Source organism: Bombina bombina, chromosome 6 (genome assembly GCF_027579735.1).
Source record: "Bombina bombina isolate aBomBom1 chromosome 6, aBomBom1.pri, whole genome shotgun sequence".
Lineage (NCBI taxonomy): Eukaryota > Metazoa > Chordata > Amphibia > Anura > Bombinatoridae > Bombina > Bombina bombina.
In genome coordinates this window covers 954,477,847-954,502,572 of record NC_069504.1, presented here as the reverse complement: position 1 = coordinate 954,502,572, position 24,726 = coordinate 954,477,847, and the positions used below count along the sequence as shown (strand labels likewise).

Genomic DNA, 24,726 nt, shown 5'->3' with positions numbered 1-24,726 from the left:
ATTGATAAAATTCCATGTTAGGAGATAAGGAAAAAGCTGTTTTAGTTAATCAAACCCAATAATCTCAGAAAAGCAAATATTTGATGCTGTTATACAGCACACAAATCAGTATGAATAGGATGCAGAGATTAGTTCTCAAGGTTCTATCAGGAACTGATTTTTTTTCTAGCACATCTTTTACCTTTGTGAAAATGATTTTCAGTACCACATTTTTCATCAAAGATTATGAAAGAAAAGTGTTTAGCTGATTAGAGTAGACTAGTCTTCTGCTGGCTGGAGGAACATTTACAAGTAACAACAGTAAAATTACTGGGGAAATAAATATGTGCAGTGTTAGTCTATATGTGTCAAGGGGTATTCTTTTGCAATGATAATATCACGTTATCTAAGATGTTCTGAAATGCCTGTGTGTGTTCTAATGTAAAGCTAGAAAACCCTTATGCAAACTGTTTGGGACTGGAAAAGGTTTGTATTTTGGAATAGTTTGGATTTTGGAATAGTCTGTAAAATGGGACAGTTTGGAGAGGGGATGGAACCAGGTGTAAAAAAACAATATTTTCTTCATAAATGGAAAGAGTCCACAGCTGCATTCATTACTTTTGGGAATTCAGAACCTGGCCACCAGGAGGAGGCAAAGACACCCCAGCCATAAGCTTAAATTCTCCTCCCACTTCCCTCATCCCCCAGTCATTCTTTGCTTTTCTTCCCAGGAGGTTGGCAGAGAAGTGTCAGAAGGTTTCGATAGTCTCTTATGGGGGGTAGTACTCTTCGGCATGGGACTGGAGTTTTTAGTAGTCCTGTCAGCCTCTCAGTGAGAGCATGGATGAAAGTTAGAGTCCGGAGATGCAGGGAGAGTCTTTCTGCGAAACCATCCCGACTCATATTAACAGCTCCACAAGCAATCAGCGTTGACGAGTTTCGCTGCCTGCTTTCTTCTCTCAAGTCCATGGCAGAGGCAATGCTACTATCTGTCACACTTGAAGGGCCGTGTTCCTGTTCCACGGCGTAGATTCCGGTAAGATCGTTTCATTTTACTTTCGTTATGATTGTCTGTATTACAAATGTTTTCCCGACAGGCTACCACCTTGCGGGACTAACTATAACTCAGGGTCTCAGTGAGGCTCCTTTTGTATCTTGGAATCAAGGCTTAATATCTCCTGAGGGGGGTTATTGAACAGGGATTTTTAATCATGTTTATGTGATTCAACCTGATTATGTTTAATGTTACATAAACTTTCCAACATTCATACAAATGTTACTTAGGCTCTTGGCTATGGAACATAACAGCCTTTAGAAGTGACGCGGCCTTTACGGTTGAGCATGCTTTTTGGACCGCATGGTGCACCTGGTGACTGGGCGTGGTCACGTTTTAACTCTCTATTTCCGCATTCCTGACAGTGTGGCAACTGACAATTTCTGGTCCACTGTTGTCTGGGTCCTAGGAGGTGGTAAGTGCCCCAGCCATTGTTGGTGTCAGGTGCCGTTTACAGTTTATTATTTGGTCTGGTTTTTTTTTATTCAGTATCCCAGTTATGGAGGATTCTGATAATGCGGAGACGAACGTCTCTGACTCAGATTCTTTTTCTCATGAGGAATACGAATTGGCCCGGGTGATACATGCCCTTCAGTTATGTTCAGAATGCCGCCTTAGAGTTCTCAATTCCTCGGGATCGGGGAATCAAGGGGCTGCTGAGCCATCCGTCTCTGGGGGAATCCATTCACCGAGTGGCGAGTTCCCTACCACCAACACTTACTATACATGCAGGTAACCCAGATTTTGCTTATCCTTCTCTGGAAGGTGGCTTGTTCCCCCCCTCCCCCCCGGAGGTCATGGCACGTTTTTGCATGTCCATTATTATGGCGCTGGCGCATTTGCAACTGCCAGAAGTGTGCGTGCGATATTGTATGTGTTCTGTTGACAGGGGCTCTTCAGGCATGGGATGGCCTGCTCAGCTTTCCGGGGGAACGACTGTCCCTGAGGCTTCAGGGGGTCAACCTTCGGGGTCGTCTTCTGCTCCGGCGAAGGTATGCTGTGCCTTTCTTTAAAATGGCGCACCTTCGTGTTCTTTTGAGACACGTTCTGGCGTTATTGGAGGACCCATCCTTAACGGATGTGGGAATTCTCAGTCTTCTACTTCGAGCGGCTTGCAGCATTAGCTATATGAGGATGAAGTAATCTTTCTATAGCCTTGTTTGTTGAGTATCCTTTCTAGTCCTGAGCTGGGAGAACAGGATCCCAGTCATACGGGTGTGTCTGTTCTTCTTGGGCGATAACCTATGGGTTGCCTTATTTTTATTTTAATCCAGTTAGGATGATTTTTTATTTGAGCTCATGTTTATGTATTTCTTTCGGGATTTTTTCTGGAATCGACACTCGCGATTTTTGATCACTTAGTTTACTTCTTTGGAAGTTTGTTGGTGTGAATACATGTTAGTCCTATGTTTGTCGGATGTTTATTCTCCTCCATCTCTGGGGATGTCTATCTGCGGCCTTGACAGTAGGACACTTCTGTCTTGCAACCTATCTTAGACACGTGGCGCCAGTTTACCTGGCTGGTCCGGTTGGGGCGCAGAGTGTTTCTCATTATTATTTGTGTTTTTCCTTGTCTTTCTTTTACAAGTTCAGCTAAGCATTTGAAAGGATCTGGGGGTCTGCGAGGTATGGAGGATTTGTTCATTCCTTGCTAGTCTTTCTAGCTGGTCGACTGCGACTCAGTAAGGTTCCGCTGCGACACACACTCGGTTGTTTCCGTTATTTCATTGGGACTTAGAGAGTTTCCTTCCCGCGTAGTTTGGAAGTTTGGAGGACTTAGGGCCTCCTTGCCACTGGTTCCTGACAGTCTTGCCTTCAAGGACTTGGAAATTCCTTTTCCTGGACTTGATCCTTTTGAGGTTCTCTTCCTTCAGGTCGGAATTTCTGAACTGTCCGTTACCCTTAGTGGTTTGGCCGCCTTATGGGTGATACAAGGTAGCCTTGTGGTTTCCGAAAGAGCCATCTGATGATTATACTCTCTTTAAGGAGGGCCGTGTGGCTTTTCCTGCTTTCGAGAGTTTGTTGTCTCCCTTTCAGGGACGTTAGGCTGGGTTGTCTCATTCCCCAAGCTTCGCTTAGGAGTTTTTCTCTACAGGGAGTTTGGGATGCTCCTGGGTATGGTCCTCTGGTCATGTACTCTGAGGAGATATGGAGACTAGTCTTTGTGCTACTCGCTCGGGTGACTTTGTCCTTGATATTCTCCCTTTGTCTTAGGCGTTAGTCTGGTTATTCCCCTGTGAGGTCTGATTTTTCAGACGAGGTATGCGTGTTCCCTGGGGCTCTTGTTTGTTTTTAACAATTCTGTGGCTCGGGCCTTTAGTTTTGTTTGGGATTTTTCTGGATGTCCGGAAGCTTATTATTTGTTTGGTTCCTCTCTCTGGAGGGTTATTGTCCTGTCTTGTGTACAGGAGGTTGGGACAGGTGCTTTTAGCCTGTTAGGATGAGCAGTTTATCCCTCTGGGGATTGTTTGGGTCCATCTGGGGAGATTAGAATCTCCATGTTGAGACTGTCAGTATGCTAAGTCTTCATTGAAGTCTACTGCATTTTACTATGTTCATCTCCTTTGTGGTTCTCTTTGAGTTTACTTCTTGGAGGAGTTCTTGGGTTAGCATCCAAGTTCTGTTGGGGGGGCCGAGTCCTCTCCATTCCGTCCTTCTGTAGGGGTTGGTGATTGGGGTCCTTTCTGTTCCCCTGTTTTTCAGACCTGCCTGTCGCTTGGGCTGGCCCGGTGTGGAGCAGGATCTGAAATCTGTTATCCGTCCTCGGGTCCCTAAGGTTCAGTGAGCCTCCTTGAGGTTCTGTGCTTCTCCATGTTCCAGATATTTGAGTAGGTCTGGCGGCTTTTAGATAGCCTGTGATGTACCCACTATTTAGTGTATGTTTAGCAGTCTGTCGATTGGGGTTTGTTATCTCTTTCAGCTGCTCTCCTTTCTTACAAGTGTTCTATTAGAGTCATACTGGTATGACTGTGGCGTGTGGTGTTGACTCAGGTGTTCGTTTATCTGGGTCTTCTGCACGTGTTTGATCTCTGAATATTTCAGTATTCTATATAATTTTGTATCCTGAAGACTCTGTCTTCAGTTGTCTTTCAGGGCACGGTTGCACTGTATTTCAGAGAAGTTTTCTTCTTGGTTTCAGATTCCTGGTTTTAACCTTGTGGTTTCTGTACTTCCGGGGTCTGGGTGTTGCCTGCCTTGATCTTAAGACCAGTTCGGGTCTCTGTGGGCTTAGCTTGGGCTCTGGGTTCCTTATTTTTTTATTTTGGAAATGGTTGCTCCCTATTTAGGGTCCTTTTGGTTATCTTTCATTTTTATTCACGCCGTCTCCTTTTTTGTTGTCAGTGTTGCTCCCTTTCTCTGTAAGGGGTGTGTTGTTGGGGACCGACTGCTGGGCGGCGGTGTCTCCTGGAGGCGTGTTTGCTCAGTCGAGTCTATTTCTGCGGTCTCTAGCTAGGCTTATGGACTATCTGCGGGTCAGTGTCCTTGGGCTTTTCTTTTCAAAGTTTTCTCGGCTTCAAATGAAGTGGGGGGTTTTCTGGGTAGGGTTTGCAGGCCTGGTGCCTTCAGAATGGGCCGCCTTTTGTACCCTCCCGTTTTTGCATTCAGTGTCCTCTATAGCTTGGGTATTGTTTTCCCAAAAGTAATGAATGCCGCTGTGGAATCTTTCCATTTATGAAGAAAAACATAAATTATGCATACCTGATCATTTTCTTTTCTTCAGATGGAAAGAGTCCACAGCCTCCCGCCCGTGATTTTTTTTTCTGTGGGGAGTCTGTTATTTTTATTCTTCTGGCACCTTTTTACCCTGATATTTCTTCTACTGTTCCTTGTTCCTCAGCAGAATGACTGGGGGATGAGGGAAGTGGGAGAGGTATTTAAGCCTTTGGCTGGGGCGTCTTTGCCTCCTCCTTGTGGCCAGGTTCTGAATTCCCAAAAATAATGAATGCAGCTGTGGACTCTTTCCATCTGAAGAAAATAAAATTATCAGGTAAGCATAATTTATGTTCTTGTCCTTTATGTAATATTTACATGTAGAGCTGAAACAACTATTTGTTATAATCGATTATGAAAATATTTGTCAGCGAATCTCATAATCGATTAGTTGGTTTGCAATTAGTTGGTCTGTGCACGACACCAGCTGCTTCACTCCATTGAGCTTATGCACATGGTATTGTGTTTTATGGTTATGCCCTTAGCCTAAAGGACGTCTACTTTTACTTTTCACTTTTTCAGAACGGTATAAGTTTATAACTACTCCTGGCTTATGTGCAACCCAGAAATAATAGGAGTCATCATTTGGATTGATTATATTAAATCAGGTGGTTTGGGACTATGCTGTGCAGAGCTTGTTACACCTAGCTCTAGATTCATGGGAGTTATTTCAGTTGATGTGCACTAGTATCTGTTTGCACAATTATTAGCGGATTGCTTGCTATTGCTGTTTATATGTACTGTATAGATAAATGTCTAAGGCTTTGTCCTGTTATTGATATAAAGTACTTAGTGCTTTTGAATTTTTTTTTTATTGTTGTTTTTTTTTATATTTTTTATAAATTGTGATATGTACCAGATTCAACCTCTAAGTATATATCTGTTATTTTTAGAGCGGAGCTAGATATTTTTCCCTAACCTTATAGCTGGTTATTTGCCGTTGCATATAGATATTCAATATATTTTTTATGTTAGAATGAAGTCCAGGCTTACTTTGTTGAGAGGCCCCTTGCCAAGGTGGAAAACACGTAGCATTGGTGAAGAGCCAACAAACGGCTAGATTACGAGTTTTGCGTTATGAGTGAAAAAAAGCAGCGTTATGGCTCTTTTTCACTACCGCTGGTATTACGAGTCTTGTAGGTACAGCTGTACCGCACACTTTTTTGGCCGTCAAGCAATGTAACTACCGCACTTTTTAAAAAGTCCTTTTTCAATGGGACTTCCACAGCACCGGTATTACGAGTTTGCCTGTCCAGCCAAAAAGTGAGCGGTACAGCCCATAACTACAAGATCCGTACCGTAAACTGAAAAGTCGGTAGTTATGGGTTTTACGTTACAAAGCTGTACCATTAAATTCATAACTAAAGTGTTACAAAGTACGCTAACACCCATAAACTACCTATTAACCCCTAAACCGAGGCCCTCCCGCATTGCAAACACTAAAATAAAATTATTAACCCCTAATCTGCCGCTCCAGACATCGCCACCACTATAATAAACATATTAACCACTAAACCGCCTCACTCCCGCATCGTAAACACTAGTTAAATATTATTAACCCCTAATCTGCTGCCACTATAATAAAGTTATTAACTCCTAAACCTCTGGCCTCCCACATAACTATCACATCCACTATCACTAAATATATTAACCCCAACCCTAAGTCTAACCCTAACACCCCTAACTTTAATATAATTAAAATAAATCTAAATAAAACCTATTATTATTACCTAAATAATACCTATTTAATTCTACGTACCTGTAAAATAAACCCTAAGCTAGCTACAATATAACTAATAGTTACATTGTAGCTAGCTTAGGTTTTATTTTTATTTCACAGCTAAATTTGTATTTATTTTAACTAGGTAGATTAGTTAGTAAATAGTTATTAACTATTTACTAGCTACCTAGTTAAAATAAATACAAAGTTACCTGTAAAATAAAACCTAACCTCTCTTACACTAACACCTAACATTACACTAAAATGAAATAAATTACATTAATTAAATACAATTAACTAAATTACAAAAAAATAAACACTAAATTACACAAAATAAAAAAGAAATTATCAAATATTTAAACTAATTGCACCTAATCTAATAGCCCTATCAAAATAACCCCCCCCCCCCCAATAAAAAAAACCCTAGCCTAAACTAAACTGCCAATAGCCCTTAAAAGGGCCTTTTGTGGTGCATTGCCCCAAAGAAATCAGCTCTTTTACCTGTAAATAAAATACAAACAACCCCCCAACAGTAAAACCCACCACCCACACAACCAAACCCCCCCCCAAATAAAATCCTATCTAAAAAACCTAAGCTCCCCATTGCCCTGAAAAGGGCATTTGGATGGGCATTGCGTTTAAAAGGGCATTTAGCTCTTTTTCGTTGCCCAAACCCCTAATCTAAAAATAAAACCCACTTAATAAAACCTAACACTAACCCCCGAAGATCCACTTACAGTTTTTGAAGACCGGACATCCATCCTCATCAAGCCGTGAGAAGTCTTCATCCAAGCGGGCAGAAGTCCTCAACAAAGCCGGGAGAAGTTTTCATCCAAGCGGCAAGAAGTTCTCCTCCAGGCGGGCAGAAGTCTTCATCTAGACAGCATCTTCTATCTTCATCCTTCCGATGCGGAGCGGCTCCATCTTCAAGACAACCAGCGCGGAGCATCCTCTACTTTCGAATCCTCTTGAAGAATGAAGGTTCCTTTAGATGACGTCATCCAAGATGGCGTCCCTTGAATTCTGAATTGGCTGATAGAATTCTATCAGCCAATCGGAATTAAAGGGTAAAAACTCCTATTGGCTGATGCAATCAGCCAAAAGGATTGAGCTTCAATCCTATTGGCTGATGCAATCAGCCAAAAGGATTGAGCTTCAATCCTATTGGCTGTTCCAATCAGCCAATAGAATGCAAGCTCAATCCTATTGGCTGATGCAATCAGCCAATACGATTTTTACTTTTTAATTCCGATTGGCTGATAGAATTCTATCAGCCAATCGGAATTCAAGGGACGCCATCTTGGATGACGTTATTTAAAGGAACCTTCATTCTTCAAGAGGATTCTAAAGAAGAGGATGCTCCGCACCGGATGTCTTGAAGATGGAGCCGCTCCGTGTCGGAAGGATGAAGATAGAAGATGCCGTCTGGATGAAGACTTCTGCCTGCCTGGAGGACGACTTCTTGGATGAAGACTTCTCCCGGCTTCGTTGAGGACTTCTGCCCGCTTGGATGAAGACTTCTCCCGGCTTGATGAGGATGGATGTCCGGTCTTCAAAAACTGTAAGTGGATCTTCGGGGGTTATTGTTTAGGTTTTAATAAGGGTTTATTGGGTGGGTTTTATTTTTAGATTAGGGGTTTGGGCAACGAAAAAAAGCTAAATGCCCTTTTAAGGGCAATGCCCATCCAAATGCCTTTTTCAGGGCAATGGGGAGCTTAGGTGTTTTAGATAGGATTTTATTTGGGGGGTTTGGTTGTGTGGGTGGTGGGTTTTACTGTTGGGCGGTTGTTTGTATTTTTTTTTAGAGGTAAAAGAGCTGATTTATTTGGGGCAATGCCCTGCAAAAGGCCCTTTTAAGGGCTATTGGCAGTTTAGTTTAGGCTAGGTTTTTTTTTATTTTGGGGGGGGCTTTTTTATTTTGATAGGGCTATTAGATTAGGTGTAATTAGTTAAAATATTTGGTAATTTCTTTTTTATTTTGTAATCTAGTTAATTGTATTTAATTAATGTAATTTATTTAATTTTAGTGTAATGTTAGGTGTTAGTGTAAAACAGGTAAGGTTTTATTTTACAGGTAACTGTAACTAGGTAGCTAGTAAATAGTTAATAACTATTTACTAACTAGTCTACCTAGTTAAAATAAATACAAACTTAGCTGTAAAATAAAAATAAAACCTAAGATAGCTACAATGTAAATATTAGTTGTATTGTAGCTAGCTTAGGGTTTATTTTATAGGTAAGTATTTAGTTTTAAATAGGAATTATTTAGTTAATGATATTAATTTTATTTTAGATTTATTTTAATTATATTAAAGTTAGGGTTAGATTTAGACTTAGGTTTAGGGGTTAACATATTTATTTAGTGTTAGTGATGTGGGAAGCCAGAGGTTTAGGGGCTAATAACTTTAGTATAGTGGCGGCGGCGACGTTGGGGGCCGTAGATTAGGGGTCAATAAATTTATGTAGGTGGGGCAGCAGATATGGGGTTAATAAGTGTAGGTAGGTGGCAGCGATGTCAGGGGCGGCAGATTAGGGGTGTTTAGACTCGAGGTTTATGTTAGGGTGTTAGGTGTAAACATAAATTTTCTTTCCCCATAGGAATCAATGGGGCTGTGTTATGGAGCGTTAGGCTTTTTTTTAACCGGCTCTCCCCATTGATGTCTATGGGGAAATCGTGCATGAGCACATAAAACCAGCTCAAAGCAGCGCTGGTATTTGTGTGCGGTATGGAGCTCAACGCTGCCATATTGCCTGCTAACTCCGGGTTTTTGCAAACCTGTAATAGCAGCGCTATTAAAGGTGAGCGGTGGAAATAACTTGCATGTTATTACCGAGCCGCTCATAACGCAAAACTCGTAATCTGGCCAAAAGTTAATTATCACACTTTGGCAAAATTGGCAAATGTGGACATGTTGAAATTTTTGCATTTCAGTGCAAAGTTTCTGAAAGAGTGAATAACAGGATGTTATAAACCGTGATAGTCTACCTTTTCTAGTTCTACCTCTTTTCAAACAGTTTGGGGTTTTGTTTTTCTTAATTATAAAAATGTGTTCTGCTGTTTAAAAATTGGACATAGTACCATCAGAAAGATAGTACATTACTGTAATCAGAAGGTAATAGTTGTGGTTTTAAATACATATATACTAGTATTTCCATTTTAGAACACAAATATCAAACCAAATAAGAAAGTCATTTTTAAAACTTTTTTATTTTTTTAAACATATTAATTAGAATCTTGGATTTCAGAATAAGTTTGGATATTGGTATTCCAGATTTGGGGATTTCTACCTGTGTGTGTGTGTGTGTGTGTATGTGTATGTATGTATGTATATATATATATATATATATATATATATATATATATATATATATATATATATATATATATATATGTATATATATATATATATATATATATATATATATATATATATATATATATATATATATCATCACAAAACGAACTTGCACTCGCTGGACTTTTCAACAAAACTTTACTTGGCAAAATAGTGACGTTTCGGGGACAGTGTATCCCCTTCCTCAGACAGTGATTGCTTCAAACATTAGTGAATTTATACAATCAAACAAACAAACCCCTCCCCCCAATTAGCAAAAAAAAACGCCAAATATGTTGCTAGGGTGACCATACGTCACAAAGTAAACATATTGTTAATCTAATACATAAAATGCGATATGAGCCATCACAGCTCTTAAACATATTGTGACAGTGCATATGTTCATGTTAAAAGACCTATAGCAATACTGGACATGGTGAGAAACATACATTCCACAGCTATAACAATACATCTATTACGCTTGGAAAACCAACTAGTGCTCATAGCCTCATAAATTTCAAAACAAGCGTGTCAGATGCTAAATGAATATAAGATGACTGACAACCTACCAAACACAAACTTGAAGACAGTCCTGTCCCCGATCGCTATGCATCACGCCATCGCAACCGCATACAACGCTGAGAAGGGAAACAGAACCCGGAACTGCATCAGCCGCTCACGTGGGTGGCGATGCACCAATCAACAGGGTTGTGGTTGCCATGCTGATGAGTCACAACGATCGCAATCTGTAACAGAGAGGGCACCAACACAATGTGTGTAGCGGTATTAGAAGTTGTCAATAAGACATAACCTACCTGATTGCATAGCACTATATTGTCAGACCTCAATCAATGGAACTTATCTGTGCTGTATCATACATGCACCTTCACTCATAGTAAGCGCCACTGTATTAGCTACAACATTGCTGTAAAGTACCATTCTATACGTTTGTACATATACAGTGTGACTATCCTACCATACTATCGCCATAACCTGGTAAGTAATGCATAGGTCACATACAAGGTAGCGCACTCCGCACGGCAAAGTAGTGCCACAGGAGCAGACTCAAGTCCCGACCACCAATAGACGTTGTACAAGAGAGAAGAGGTACAAGAAACCCCTCAGACGAAGATGAAAGATACAAAATAGATCAAAAGAACCCAGAAAGAATGAACTAAAGAAACCCCATATGTGCATGAGAAACAAAGAGAGAATGAAACAAAGATAGCAAAGAATAAACAGACATAGAATGGAGTGTGGACTCTCCAAATAGGTAACCTAAATGACGTGGACTCTCATAGTATGACAGTCAGGCATCCACAAGGTCTGGGTCCATACTACAGAAAACAATGCCAGTCAAACATAGTATTGAGTCCATGGGGTTGCAGGGTATTTAAGCGAAAAATCCATTTGGCCTCAATCTGTAGGAGAAGTGTATCCCTATCACCCCCCCCCCCCCGCCTCAATGGGGGGACATGATCAATTAGGGTGAATCTCAGGTCCTGAAGTCCATGACCTTTCTCCACAAAATGCCGGGCCACAGGTTGGTCACTAGAGCCCTTTTTCAGAGCAGTTCTGATAGATGACCTGTGATTAGCAAACCGGGTTCTGGCATCATCGGTGTTTTTTCCCACATAAAAACGCCCACAGCTACAGTTCAGTAGGTACACCACGTGAGAAGTGGTGCACGTCATCACATGCCTAATCTTAAATCTTTGGTTTCGATGGGGATGTCCAAAGGTGGACCCTGGAATCATAGCGTTGCAGGTGGTGCATCCCAAGCATCTGTAGCATCCTGGTTTCTTTCTTTGTGTCAACCATGTCTCCGGGTTATAGCAATGGGTAGGATCAGTGAGCATCAGAAGGTCTTTTAAATTCTTGTCGCGTTTATATCCCACTCTAGGGGGTTGCCACCCATTGAATGGGAGAGAGGGATCGCCTTGTACAATGTGCCAGTGTTCCCTTAATGATGTACCCAAGGCTCTCGTTGAGGGACTATAGACCGTAGTGAAGGTCATTCTATGCTCATCTTTTGGATCAATTCGGGGAGACATCAAGGTATCATTTTCCACTACCATTTTGCTCTGTTTTATAAGGTGTGGATTGTAACCTCGTTGAGTGAATCGTTGTTGCATCTCATTGAGTTGTTGGTGTCTTTTGGTCTCATCGCTATTGTTCCTTGCGGCCCGCTGCAGTTGGGCTTTCGGAATTGCCTTGAGGAGTGCTGTCGGATGGTTGCTCGTGGCGTGTAGGATAGAGTTTCTGTCTGTGGGTTTCCTAAATAAAGAGGTACCCAAATAGCCACTCTCTGTTTTAAAGATATTTAAGTCCAAGAACTCAATACTTTCCAAATCATGTTTAAATTTAAATTTCACTGGATTAGTAAGTGAATTCAGATACTCAACCCATCCTTCCAACTCCATAACTGTACCACTCCAAATAATTAACAAATCGTCTATATACCGTTTATAGTATAGTATTTCAGGTTTCTGGTATATCCCCATCACGAATAATTCATAATGCTCCATATATATGTTAGCCAGTGAGGGGGCCACGTTTGATCCCATGGCCGTACCTGATATTTGTTGGTGGTACTTGCCCTCAAACCTGAAATAATTAAGACGTAAGCTCAAGTCTAGCAGTTTTATCAGGAAGTCTCTAGGGGGACCTACATAGGGATGTTTATCCAAAGCATCAGACACATATTGTTTCCCTGTCTCGTGCGGAATAATTGTGTATAAACTGTTGACGTCTGCTGTAACCAGAATATATGGCTCATCAAACTTAATAGTTTTAAGTTCTGCAATCAGCTGTGACGAATCCCTTAGGTATGACCTCATATTCCTCACAAGGGGCTGTAGGAAATGGTCCTCGAAGATTGCTAGCCTAGAGGTGATAGAGTTACGAGCAGAAACAATTGGCCTCCCCGGAGGCTTCTCTAAATCCTTGTGAATTTTGGGAAGCGTGTACAGTATGGGACAGACTGGATGTGTGATCCTCAAGAAACCAGCTATGTCTTCATCGATCCACCCTTCTTTCAGTCCCTCCTGAACCACCTGATGTATCAAGGTTTGAAAGTTGTTAGTGGGATCCCTTGGAAGTGGCTGATACGTCTCATTGTCACTAAGTTGCTGATTAATCTCGTCACTGTAATATTTATAATTCAGTACAACTACCGCACCGCCCTTATCTGCGGTGCAAATCACAATGTCAGGGTCCTTAGACAATGTAGTGATGGCTGCTTTCTCTTCTGGAGTTAGGTTGGTATGGTATTTATTGGACTCATATCCTCCCAGATCTTGAGAGACCAATCTCATAAAGGTCTTAATACTGGCATTGTTGCTTGAAGGGTCAAACGAGCTTTTGTTCTTAAACTTATGTATGTCACCATCTGCGGAGTGGTCTTTGAAAAATTCTTTTAGTCTCAAAGACCGCTGGAATTTCTGGCAATCAATGTAATTGGCGAACTCGTCGCCCTTGCCAGAAGGGACAAAGCTCAAGCCTCTATTTAACACACTTCTCTCTGCCATGGATAGAACTCTGTCACTGATGTTCACCACTAGGTCCTCAACAGGACCAGTGGTGGTTATTTTCTGGTAGGCAGTGGCGGTTTTCTCTCTCCAGCCACCCCTCCGTACGTGTGGCCTCTTCCTCGTCCTCTCTGGCCGGCTCTGGTAGTAACCCCTTGAAAAACCTGTTGGCCAGATGGTTGGCCGCCACTTACTCCACTCTGGGTCTGTGATGTTTCTGTGTCTGATCCAGAGCTACTATCAACTGTTTGGAGAGATTGTTTTGTGTAGAATCTTTGTCTCCTACGCCTCTGGGGGAATGGTCTTCTATTCTCGCCACCACTTAACCATCTATAGACAGTTTTATCCTTATGGTCCTCGGTTACTGTTTGCAGTTTCCTATTCTTGAATTGCACGAGGGTCTCCTTATATTCTTTAATCTGAGAAGACAATTTGTCAAGCCACTGTTCAGATGAATCCTCGATCATTACAGAGATCTTATCTCTTTCCCATTCCTGAATCTCCACTTTAATTTTTTCAAGTTGATTCCTCACCTCCTCTGTAACCAAGAGAATGAGGTCAAGGGAACATTTATTAAGTATTGCGCACCAGCGCTTACAGAACTCAGGGTTGTTTCGTCCTATGGTAGGTTGATTACGTATCCTGAAGCCCCTTGGAATCATGAGCTTTCTATAGTATTCTGAGAGGTAGACCCCATGTAGTCGCAAGTCAACTTCTTTCTTTTTCAATTTCACCAAAGCCAAATAAATGGCTTGTGCTGTATTGCCACCAGTAGTCTCCTCCTCAGGATTAAATAGAATTCTGGCTGCATCATCCACCGTAAAGGTTAGAGTCTGTGTATTTTCTACATCAGGTTCCATTATATACTGCCACAGGTCAGGTGTGGTGTGAAGTGATAGTGGTGAATAGACAAATGTCTAATTGGAGAGAGGTTTCTATCATGTGGGTGCAACAACAAAATGATATCCGTTAGCAGAGATGTGCACTCTCACTCAATTGCAACTGCCAGGGTGCTAGTGGAATTGAATATACCATCACAAAAAGAACTTGCACTCGCTGGACTTTTCAACAAAACTTTACTTGGCAAAATAGTGACGTTTCGGGGACAGTGTATCCCCTTCCTCAGACAGTGATTGCTTCAAACATTAGTGAATTTATACAATCAAACAAACAAACCCCTCCCCCCAATTAGCAAAAAAAACGCCAAATATGTTGCTAGGGTGACCATACGTCACAAAGTAAACATATTGTTAATCTAATACATAAAATGCGATATGAGCCATCACAGCTCTTAAACAAATTGTGACAGTGCATATGTTCATGTTAAAAGACCTATAGCAATACTGGACATGGTGAGAAACATACATTCCACAGCTATAACAATACATCTATTACGCTTGGAAAACCAACTAGTGCTCATAGCCTCATAAATTTCAAAACAAGCGTGTCAGATGCTAAATGAATATAAGATGACTGACAACCTACCAAACACAAACTTGAAGACAGTCCTGTCCCCGATCGCTATACATCACGCCATCGCAACCGCATACAACGCTGAGAAGGGAAACAGAACCCGGAACTGCATCAGCCGCTCACGTGGGTGGCGATGCACCAATCAACAGGGTTGTGGTTGCCATGGTGATGAGTCACAACGATCGCAATCTGTAACAGAGAGGGCACCAACACAATGTGTGTAGCGGTATTAGAAGTTGTCAATAAGACATAACCTACCTGATTGCATAGCACTATATTGTCAGACCTCAATCAATGGAACTTATCTGTGCTGTATCATACATGCACCTTCACTCATAGTAAGCGCCACTGTATTAGCTACAACATTGCTGTAAAGTACCATTCTATACGTTTGTACATATACAGTGTGACTATCCTACCATACTATCGCCATAACCTGGTAAGTAATGCATAGGTCACATACAAGGTAGCGCACTCCGCATGGCAAAGTAGTGCCACAGGAGCAGACTCAAGTCCCGACCACCAATAGACGTTGTACAAGAGAGAAGAGGTACAAGAAACCCCTCAGACGAAGATGAAAGATACAAAATAGATCAAAAGAACCCAGAAAGAATGAACTAAAGAAACCCCATATGTGCATGAGAAACAAAGAGAGAATGAAACAAAGATAGCAAAGAATAAACAGACATAGAATGGAGTGTGGACTCTCCAAATAGGTAACCTAAATGACGTGGACTCTCATAGTATGACAGTCAGGCATCCACAAGGTCTGGGTCCATACTACAGAAAACAATGCCAGTCAAACATAGTATTGAGTCCATGGGGTTGCAGGGTATTTAAGCGAAAAATCCATTTGGCCTCAATCTGTAGGAGGAGTGTATCCCTATCACCCCCCCTCCTCAATGGGGGGACATGATCAATTAGGGTGAATCTCAGGTCCTGAAGTCCATGACCTTTCTCCACAAAATGCCGGGCCACAGGTTGGTCACTAGAGTCCTTTTTCAGAGCAGTTCTGATAGATGACCTGTGATTAGCAAACCGGGTTCTGGCATCATCGGTGGTTTTTCCCACATAAAAACGCCCACAGCTACAGTTCAGTAGGTACACCACGTGAGAAGTGGTGCACGTCATCACATGCCTAATCTTAAATCTTTGGTTTCGATGGGGATGTCCAAAGGTGGACCCTGGAATCATAGCGTTGCAGGTGGTGCATCCCAAGCATCTGTAGCATCCTGGTTTCACAGGACTTGACAAAGGAAAATATCTTTAGTGCATATAAATCATCATAAAGTGTCACTTTATGATGATTTATATGCAATAAAGATATTCTCCTTTGTCAAGTCCTGTGAATGCCCTTTCATTTGGAGGATTTTTGTACATGGCTTTAAGGAGACACCCAGGCACTGGATAAGCTACGGCTGAGAGAGTTAGTGCGTAAGTATATATATATATATACACACACACACACACACAGACATTTCAGGAAATCCCCGAAACAGCATTTTTTCTCTTTAATGAAATCCAGCAAGTGTGGTATAGCCCTTTCTGATATGAACCACTGATACATGTAAGTGAAAGTGCAAACAACATACGGACTTGTCTCAAACTACCACTTTGATTGTAAGCTCTCTGGGATACAGGTCTCGAATGCTTTTGTCCCACTCTGCCTTCCTAGTCTTGTCTTTGTGGCCCTGATTAGCGGAATCTAATGTCATGTTACAAACAAAGATGGTAACAATTTGCTCATAGAAATGATGCTATGATGTGCTGCAGTTGGCAGATGTCTTTTTTCACACAAAAAATGTAACTCTCTTACTATTATTCAGATATAACAATTAAAATACAATATGGTGATTAAAAATATCTAAATGCTTTTTGGTTATTTGATTATTTTTTTAGATAGTTTTTATCACCTTCCAATTGAGGTCACACAGAAGTACTTGAAAACATTGTGACACATCATCATAAATTTTGAAGTCTGTATAATTTATCTTTCAGTGACCTTACACATTCAGTACTGATACAAGATATCAAGACATAAATATTTAACAAAGAGTTTATCATATTATAAGTTGAGGGATCTCTCTTGCTTGACTGACAGTTCCCCTTTCCTCCTTGAACAAAGATAAATGCTGTTGTCACCTCTGACCTTCTGTTGTTTATTTAAAGCAATAAAAGAAAAAAAGTTTATATGAATAAAAGGTATTTGGCCTTTTCATACACATTTGTATAATTGATCTTCTGACAAAACATTGCATTGCACCACTTTCTGTAAATCCGTCTCCTTTATGTTTTCCTCCAGATGCTGAAAATTCTTATTTTTTCATTGTTTTGCTTTTCCAATCATTTAGGCTTCCAAAGAGGAGATCCGTTCCACAGAGACACAAATCCTTGTGGCAACAGCACAAAAAATGTTAATTGATGAAAAATTAAAGCTTATTTCAATACTTTGGAATTCAGGAATTAAAGTGAGTAGCTTTCTATCAGAGCATTATGTATCTGGTGCATAAACAAATAAGTATATAGTTACCATTTATACCAGTTAGCCAGGTACATTGAAATATGTCATTTTGTTCTGCAGTGCAATAATATCCCTTTCAAGCAGCTCTATACGCTACTTCACATATCAGTGTATTATTTCTATGTTCACACGATTACATTGCCTCTCCATTTGCTAACATATAGCATGCAACACAACACATCTTCATTGTTAGGTAGCAATAGAACATATTCATTTTTAAAGGGCTATTCTAGTGAAAAAAATACATGCTCTAATTCATTAAACACATAGTTAAAATACTGCTCTGGAGCCACAAAGAACTGTTGGCCCTGGGTGGAAACTGCCGATGACCCAATTAGTAGCAGTAGTTGCACAACACAGCTGTGTGACTGTCACTGCTAATTGAGTCTGTGGCAGTTTCTGCTCAGCACCAACAGTTCTCTAAGGCTTCTGAACAGTAGTTTAACTATACATTGAACCCCTTTTCCTTCTTAATATGAGGAGAGTCCACGGCATCATTCCTTACTGTTGGGAATACTGAACCTGGTCACCAGGAGAAGGCAAAGACACCCCAGCCAAAGGCTTAAATACTCCCCCTACTTCCCTCATATCCCAGTCATTCTTTGCCTTTCGTCACAGGAGGTTGGCAGAGAAGTGTCAGAAGATTCGGAGTAGTTCCTTATGAAGGGTATCTACCCTTTGAAATGGGGCTGGAGTTTTAAGTAGTCTTGTCAGCCTCTCAGTGAGAGCATTGACAAATGTCTGGAGTTGCAGGGAGAGTCTTTCTGCGAACGCATTCAGACTCGCATTAACAGCTCCTAAGCAATCAGGAAGCCCAAGAATTGACCCTTGTAGTAACGGCCCCCTCATTTGAATACACGTCATTAATAGAAACTTAATCTGTTGGGAATTAGTCACAAGCCTTCCACAGGTGTAGTGGGGACCTGTCATTTGCCTCCTCCTGTTGGGTCATTGGTATACTCCTATTCCATATCCTCTGCTATGTTTCAGGTTTGGCTTCCTACTGGTTTCCTCCTGTAGTGGAGTGCCTATTGGTAAATACTATTTTTTTTTATTGTATTGCCACTCTGTTAGCCTCTTAGCTTAATTTAAATATATATTTATTTTATATATATTGTAACAGAAGCATCCGTTACTTTTGTACTTGGAGAGGACTGCAGACCAGCCTCCCCCTCATCCGACTATGGATCTTGGAACTTGAGGGGATTCTGTGATTTGGGAGGTGGGTGCCCAGGGTACATATGGAGTACTTTTATCATGGATTCAGGTTTACCTTGTTTCCCCGAATTCCCAGAGACTCAGAGAACTGGAGGGCCTTGATACAGAGTTGGGGTTCCTGTGTTTTGTTGGAGTATATGGTGATAGTCCAAACCAGCATTGCCTGTTCCAATCCCCCCCCCCCCCGACTCAGACACAGAATGTTTGAGCTGATTGCAGCCTCCTGCTCTTATGCTGGGACCTTCTGCTGTTATGTGTTTGCATATCTGGTCTAGGTGTGAAGTGTCTTTCTGTTATTGTGTGAGTTATCCATTGTCCTTTTGTAAGTCATGCTGTGATTAGAATCTTGTTTAGCTAACCATTGTCTGATGTTTGTCCCTTTGCATAATATTTGTTTCTATTGATCATGTGGCGACTATCACCCCTTTGTTGGAAATGTATAAAAGCTGTGTTTTCTGTGCAGTAAAAATGTTCTTGGGGGTAACTATAACAACTTACTGCAGCCGTTATTCTAATAGCGGCATTCTAATAGCGGCTGGTATCCAGTGGAGGTTCATTGGTTGGCGCTTGGTGGGAGGAAGCGGACTTTAGGGGGTATACCCAGTCTGGGGTACAGAGACCCTATATATATATATATATATATATATATATATATATATATATATATATATGTAAAAGAGATGTTGTCAGCACTACTAGTTTTACCAATAAAAGGGGTGGTGACAGTGATCTGAATATATGAGTACCTATCAGGTCACTGGTTCAAGGGGAAAGTAGTAAACTTAAACTATATTCTGCAAGAAAAATCCAAAGCTATTCCTATCCAGCACTAACCAATCCCTATCTATATAAATGGATATGCATCCTAAAAAGTGTCAAACCTTGCAATTGCACAAAAATGTAAATATATATAAAGTGATACTGTGAAACAGTCATACACTACACAGAAAGGAGCATTAAAAAGAGTGTTTAATTTGGAATAACACAAGGAGGTCATAAATAACAACCCAATGGATCATCTCACAATTCCTATCATAGTGCACTATGAAAAAAATTTCACCAGCTGAAAAATCATATAGACTAAATAAACAATTCGCTCAAAACAAATAATTTTGAATAAAAAATAATTTCTAAATAATATAAGGCCTGTTCAAATTCACAGGGCAATCCTGAAAGTTCCAATTCTATGGTGTAGGAGAGAAATCCAAAAAGTTCCTTATAACATGTATGATAGACTGAGTGAAATAGGCCTCGGTTGAATCAAGATGGCTCAATAGCAATAATAATCTCGGATGCAACTTGATATTACTAACAACTTGCAGTATGGTTACTGTTATTTCAACATGCTTGAACTCTGTTCATGTCAGCAAAATCCGCCGTAGCGGTAAATATTAGCCAGTCCTTAGCAATCAACAGCAAACACTGTGTGGAGTAGCGTGTTCCGCCGTAGCGGTAAATACTTGCGATTACTAGAGAGTCCCACTGTTGCGGTGCCGCACCTCCTAGGTCCCTTCTGTCAGTATTACGATACAGGTAATGAAAATCCTAGGGTGCTCCTCTCTTTGGCTGTTAAACTGCTTCGTGAACCAGTTATCTGCGGTTGCTTTCTCGGCCTCCAGGTCACTTCAGTCATCAGTTACTGCGCTGTAAACCTTTGCCTCTCTGTGTCCAAACAACACTCCTGCCAGCTACGTGCGTTTCACCCCTAAGGCTGTGGGGCTTCTTCTGGCTCCAAATTCTAATCAGTGAATAACAGGTGTTTGTAGATTCCTTTTAAAGAAAAGTTACGGAGGAAAACTCCTCCCTTCCTTGAAGCCTTTTAAATTTGATACTTTACTTGGGGTAAAATAGTAACATTGTTTAACAAAGATAATATATATTTCTTTCTTTAATACATATCTTTGGTGCTAAACATAGGAATATAAATAACGGAATTGTGAATTAAAAAAATACAGATTTCATAAAAATAAAGAATGCTCCTTTTCGATGTAGTACAACTTAATATAACTTACGAATAGATATTTGCCTAGATTAAATCTATCTCAAAGACATAGGTACCCACCAGGGTTTGGATATATTTAATTTAAAGCAACACTCAGCTGCTGTAATGACGGATTTGGATACATAATAATTTAAGCAACCTTTTTGACATAATCCAAAGCAGCAAGGGTAATGGACCCAATAGGGGGCGCTATACCATATACAAAATACCATACATCATTGTATATAAGAGAACACAAAGTAAATATACAATCACCAATAAGTATCAAAGTCCTTATAAGGGTGATAAATTGTGGTATAGTCCAGTATGACAATCCAATAATACTGTAGGCAGCACTCTATCTTCACCATCCAAAGGTCAGCATATCTAGAAACAAAGAACAAGGAAAGAGGCGCCGTATGTGTGAATCTGCAGCGACCAAAATCAAAAAAATAGAACAAGTGCAGGGTACTCACAATGTGGAACGTCACTCAATTGTGCCTGTGGGTGCGGGCTGGTATTCACAGCTGTGAATACCAGCCCACACCCACAGGCACAATTGAGTGCCGTTCCACATTGTGAGTACCCTGCACTTGTTGTATTTTTTTATTTTGGTCGCTGCAGATTCACACATACGGCGCCTCTTTCCTTGTTCTTTTTGACATAATGAAGCCTATTTATGTAAGGGCCTTTTATTAATTGATATTAAGACTCTCTGTGATTGGGGATTTCGACATGATTAACCCTTAACGTCCACATTTTAAACCTTTCCCTTTTGGTTGAGAACAACAGATAGAGAGAAAGAGCTCATAGATTTTTAGTAATTCACCCAAAAAGCATCTCCTCATTCATGCCTAGAGGGACAAGCGCTTTCAAATTAAAAATCCATTTACATTCGTTCTGCAATAATATTTTGTCCAGATTACCACCTCTATCTCTGAGGTCAATTTCTCCAACATAGGTGTGTCCGGTCCACGGCGTCATCCTTACTTGTGGGATATTCTCTTCCCCAACAGGAAATGGCAAAGAGCCCAGCAAAGCTGGTCGCATGATCCCTCCTAGGCTCCGCCTTCCCCAGTCATTCTCTTTGCCGTTGTACAGGCAACATCTCCACGGAGATGGCTTAGAGTTTTTTGGTGTTTAACTGTAGTTTTTATTCTTCAATCAAGAGTTTGTTATTTTAAAATAGTGCTGGTATGTACTATTTACTCTGAAACAGAAAAGTGATGAAGATTTCTGTTTGTAAGAGGAAAATGATTTTAGCAACCGTTACTAAAATCGATGGCTGTTTCCACACAGGACTGTTGAGAGGAATTAACTTCAGTTGGGGGAAACAGTGAGCAGACTTTTGCTGCTTGAGGTATGACACATTTCTAACAAGACGATGTAATGCTGGAAGCTGTCATTTTCCCTATGGGATCCGGTAAGCCATTTTTATTACATAAGAATAAAGGGCTTCACAAGGGCTTTTAAGACTGGTAGACATTTTCTGGGCTAAAACGATTGATATATAAGCATTTTTAATACTTCATAGCTTTGAGGAATTATTTTTTTCTTGGGAATTATGTAAAATAACCGGCAGGCACTGTATTGGACACCTTATTCTCTAGGGGCTTTCCCTAATCATAGGCAGAGCCTCATTTTCGCGCCTCTATTGCGCACTTGTTTTTGGGAAGCATGACATGCAGATGCATGTGTGAGGAGCTCTGATACATAGAAAAGGCTTTCTGAAGGCGTCATTTGGTATCGTATTCCCCTTTGGGCTTGGTTGGGTCTCAGCAAAGCAGATACCAGGGACTGTATAGGGGTTAAATATAAAAACGGCTCCGGTTCCGTTATTTTAAGAGTTAAAGCTTTCAAATTTGGTGTGCAATACTTTTAAGGCTTTAAGACACTGTGGTGAAATTTTGGTGAATTTTGAACAATTCCTTCATACTTTTTCACATTTGCAGTAATAAAGTGTGTTCAGTTTAAAGTGACAGTAACGGTTTTATTTTAAAACGTTTTTTGTACTTTGTTATCAAGTTTATGCCTGTTTAACATGTCTGAACTACCAGATAGACTGTGTTCTGTATGTGGGGAAGTCAAGGTTCCTTCTCATTTAAATAGATGTGATTTATGTGACACAAAATTTAGAGAAAATGATGCCCAAGATGATTCCTCAAGTGAGGGGAGTAAGCATGGTACTGCATCATCCCCTCCTTCGTCTACGCCAGTCTTGCCCACACAGGAGGCCCCTAGTACATCTAGTGCGCCAATACTCCTTACTATGCAACAATTAACGGCTGTAATGGATAGTTCTATCAAAAACATTTTAGCCAAAATGCCCACTTATCAGCGAAAGCGCGACTGCTCTGTTTTAGAAAATACGGAAGAGCATGAGGACGCTGATGATATTGGTTCTGAAGTGCCCCTACACCAGTCTGAGGGGACCAGGGAGGTTTTGTCTGAGGGAGAAATTTCAGATTCAGGGAAAATTTCTCAACAAGCTGAACCTGATGTGATTACATTCAAATTTAAATTGGAACATCTCCGCGCTCTGCTTAAGGAGGTGTTATCTACTCTGGATGATTGTGAGAATTTGGTCATTCCAGAGAAATTATGTAAGATGGACAAGTTCCTAGAGGTCCCGGGGCCCCCCGAAGCTTTTCCTATACCCAAGCGGGTGGCGGATATTGTAAACAAAGAATGGGAAAGGCCCGGCATACCTTTCGTCCCTCCCCCTATATTCAAGAAATTGTTTCCTATGGTCGACCCCAGAAAGGACTTATGGCAGACAGTCCCCAAGGTCGAGGGGGCGGTTTCTACTCTAAACAAACGCACCACTATACCCATAGAAGATAGTTGTGCTTTCAAAGATCCTATGGATAAAAAATTAGAGGGTTTGCTTAAAAAGATGTTTGTTCAGCAAGGTTACCTTCTACAACCAATTTCATGCATTGTTCCTGTCACTACAGCAGCGTGTTTCTGGTTCGATGAACTAGAAAAGGCGCTCAATAAAGATTCTTCTTATGAGGAGATTTTGGACAGAATTCATGCTCTCAAATTGGCTAACTCTTTCACCTTAGACGCCACTTTGCAATTGGCTAGATTAGCGGCGAAAAATTCTGGGTTTGCTATTGTGGCGCGCAGAGCGCTTTGGCTAAAATCTTGGTCAGCGGATGCGTCTTCCAAGAATAAATTGCTTAACATTCCTTTCAAGGGGAAAACGCTGTTTGGCCCTGACTTGAAAGAGATTATTTCTGATATCACTGGGGGTAAGGGCCACGTCCTTCCTCAGGATAGGTCTTTCAAGGCTAAAAATAAACCAAATTTTCGTCCCTTTCGCAGAAACGGACCAGCCACAAGTGCTACATCCTCTAAGCAAGAGGGTAATACTTCTCAAGCCAAGCCAGCCTGGAGGCCAATGCAAGGCTGGAACAAAGGTAAGCAGGCCAAGAAACCTGCCACTGCTACCAAGACAGCATGAGATGTTGGCCCCCGATCCGGGACCGGATCTGGTGGGGGGCAGACTCTCTCTCTTCGCTCAGGCTTGGGCAAGAGATGTTCTGGATCCTTGGGCGCTGGAAATAGTCTCCCAAGGTTATCTTCTGGAATTCAAGGGGCTTCCCCCAAGGGGGAGGTTCCACAGGTCTCAATTGTCTTCAGACCACATAAAAAAACAGGCATTCTTACATTGTGTAGAAGACCTGTTAAAAATGGGAGTGATTCCTCCTGTTCCATTAGGAGAACAAGGGATGGGGTTCTACTCCAATCTGTTCATAGTTCCCAAAAAAGAGGGAACATTCAGACCAATCTTAGATCTCAAGATCCTAAACAAGTTTCTCAAGGTTCCATCGTTCAAAATGGAAACCATTCGAACAATTCTTCCTTCCATCCAGGAAGGTCAATTCATGACCACGGTGGATTTAAAGGATGCGTATCTACATATTCCTATCCACAAGGAACATCATCGGTTCCTAAGGTTCGCCTTTCTGGACAAGCATTACCAGTTTGTGGCACTTCCGTTCGGATTAGCCACTGCTCCAAGAATTTTCACAAAGGTACTGGGGTCCCTTCTAGCGGTGCTAAGACCAAGGGGCATTGCAGTAGTACCTTACTTGGACGACATTCTGATTCAAGCGTCGTCCCTTCCACAAGCAAAGGCTCACACGGACATCGTCCTGGCCTTTCTCAGATCTCACGGGTGGAAAGTGAACGTAGA

The 24,726-nt window shown here is 41.2% G+C and overlaps 1 protein-coding gene across 1 annotated transcript in view; it reads left to right on the top strand.

Moving 5' to 3' along the window:
* The window catches only part of LOC128663982 (histidine--tRNA ligase, cytoplasmic), a 354,313-nt gene that overhangs the window by 273,585 nt on the left and 56,002 nt on the right, over positions 1–24,726 (top strand). The window contains exon 12 of the mRNA XM_053718604.1: positions 17,154–17,270. Within this exon, the coding sequence (XP_053574579.1) occupies positions 17,154–17,270 (117 nt within the window). The remainder of the gene's footprint in view (positions 1–17,153; positions 17,271–24,726) is intronic.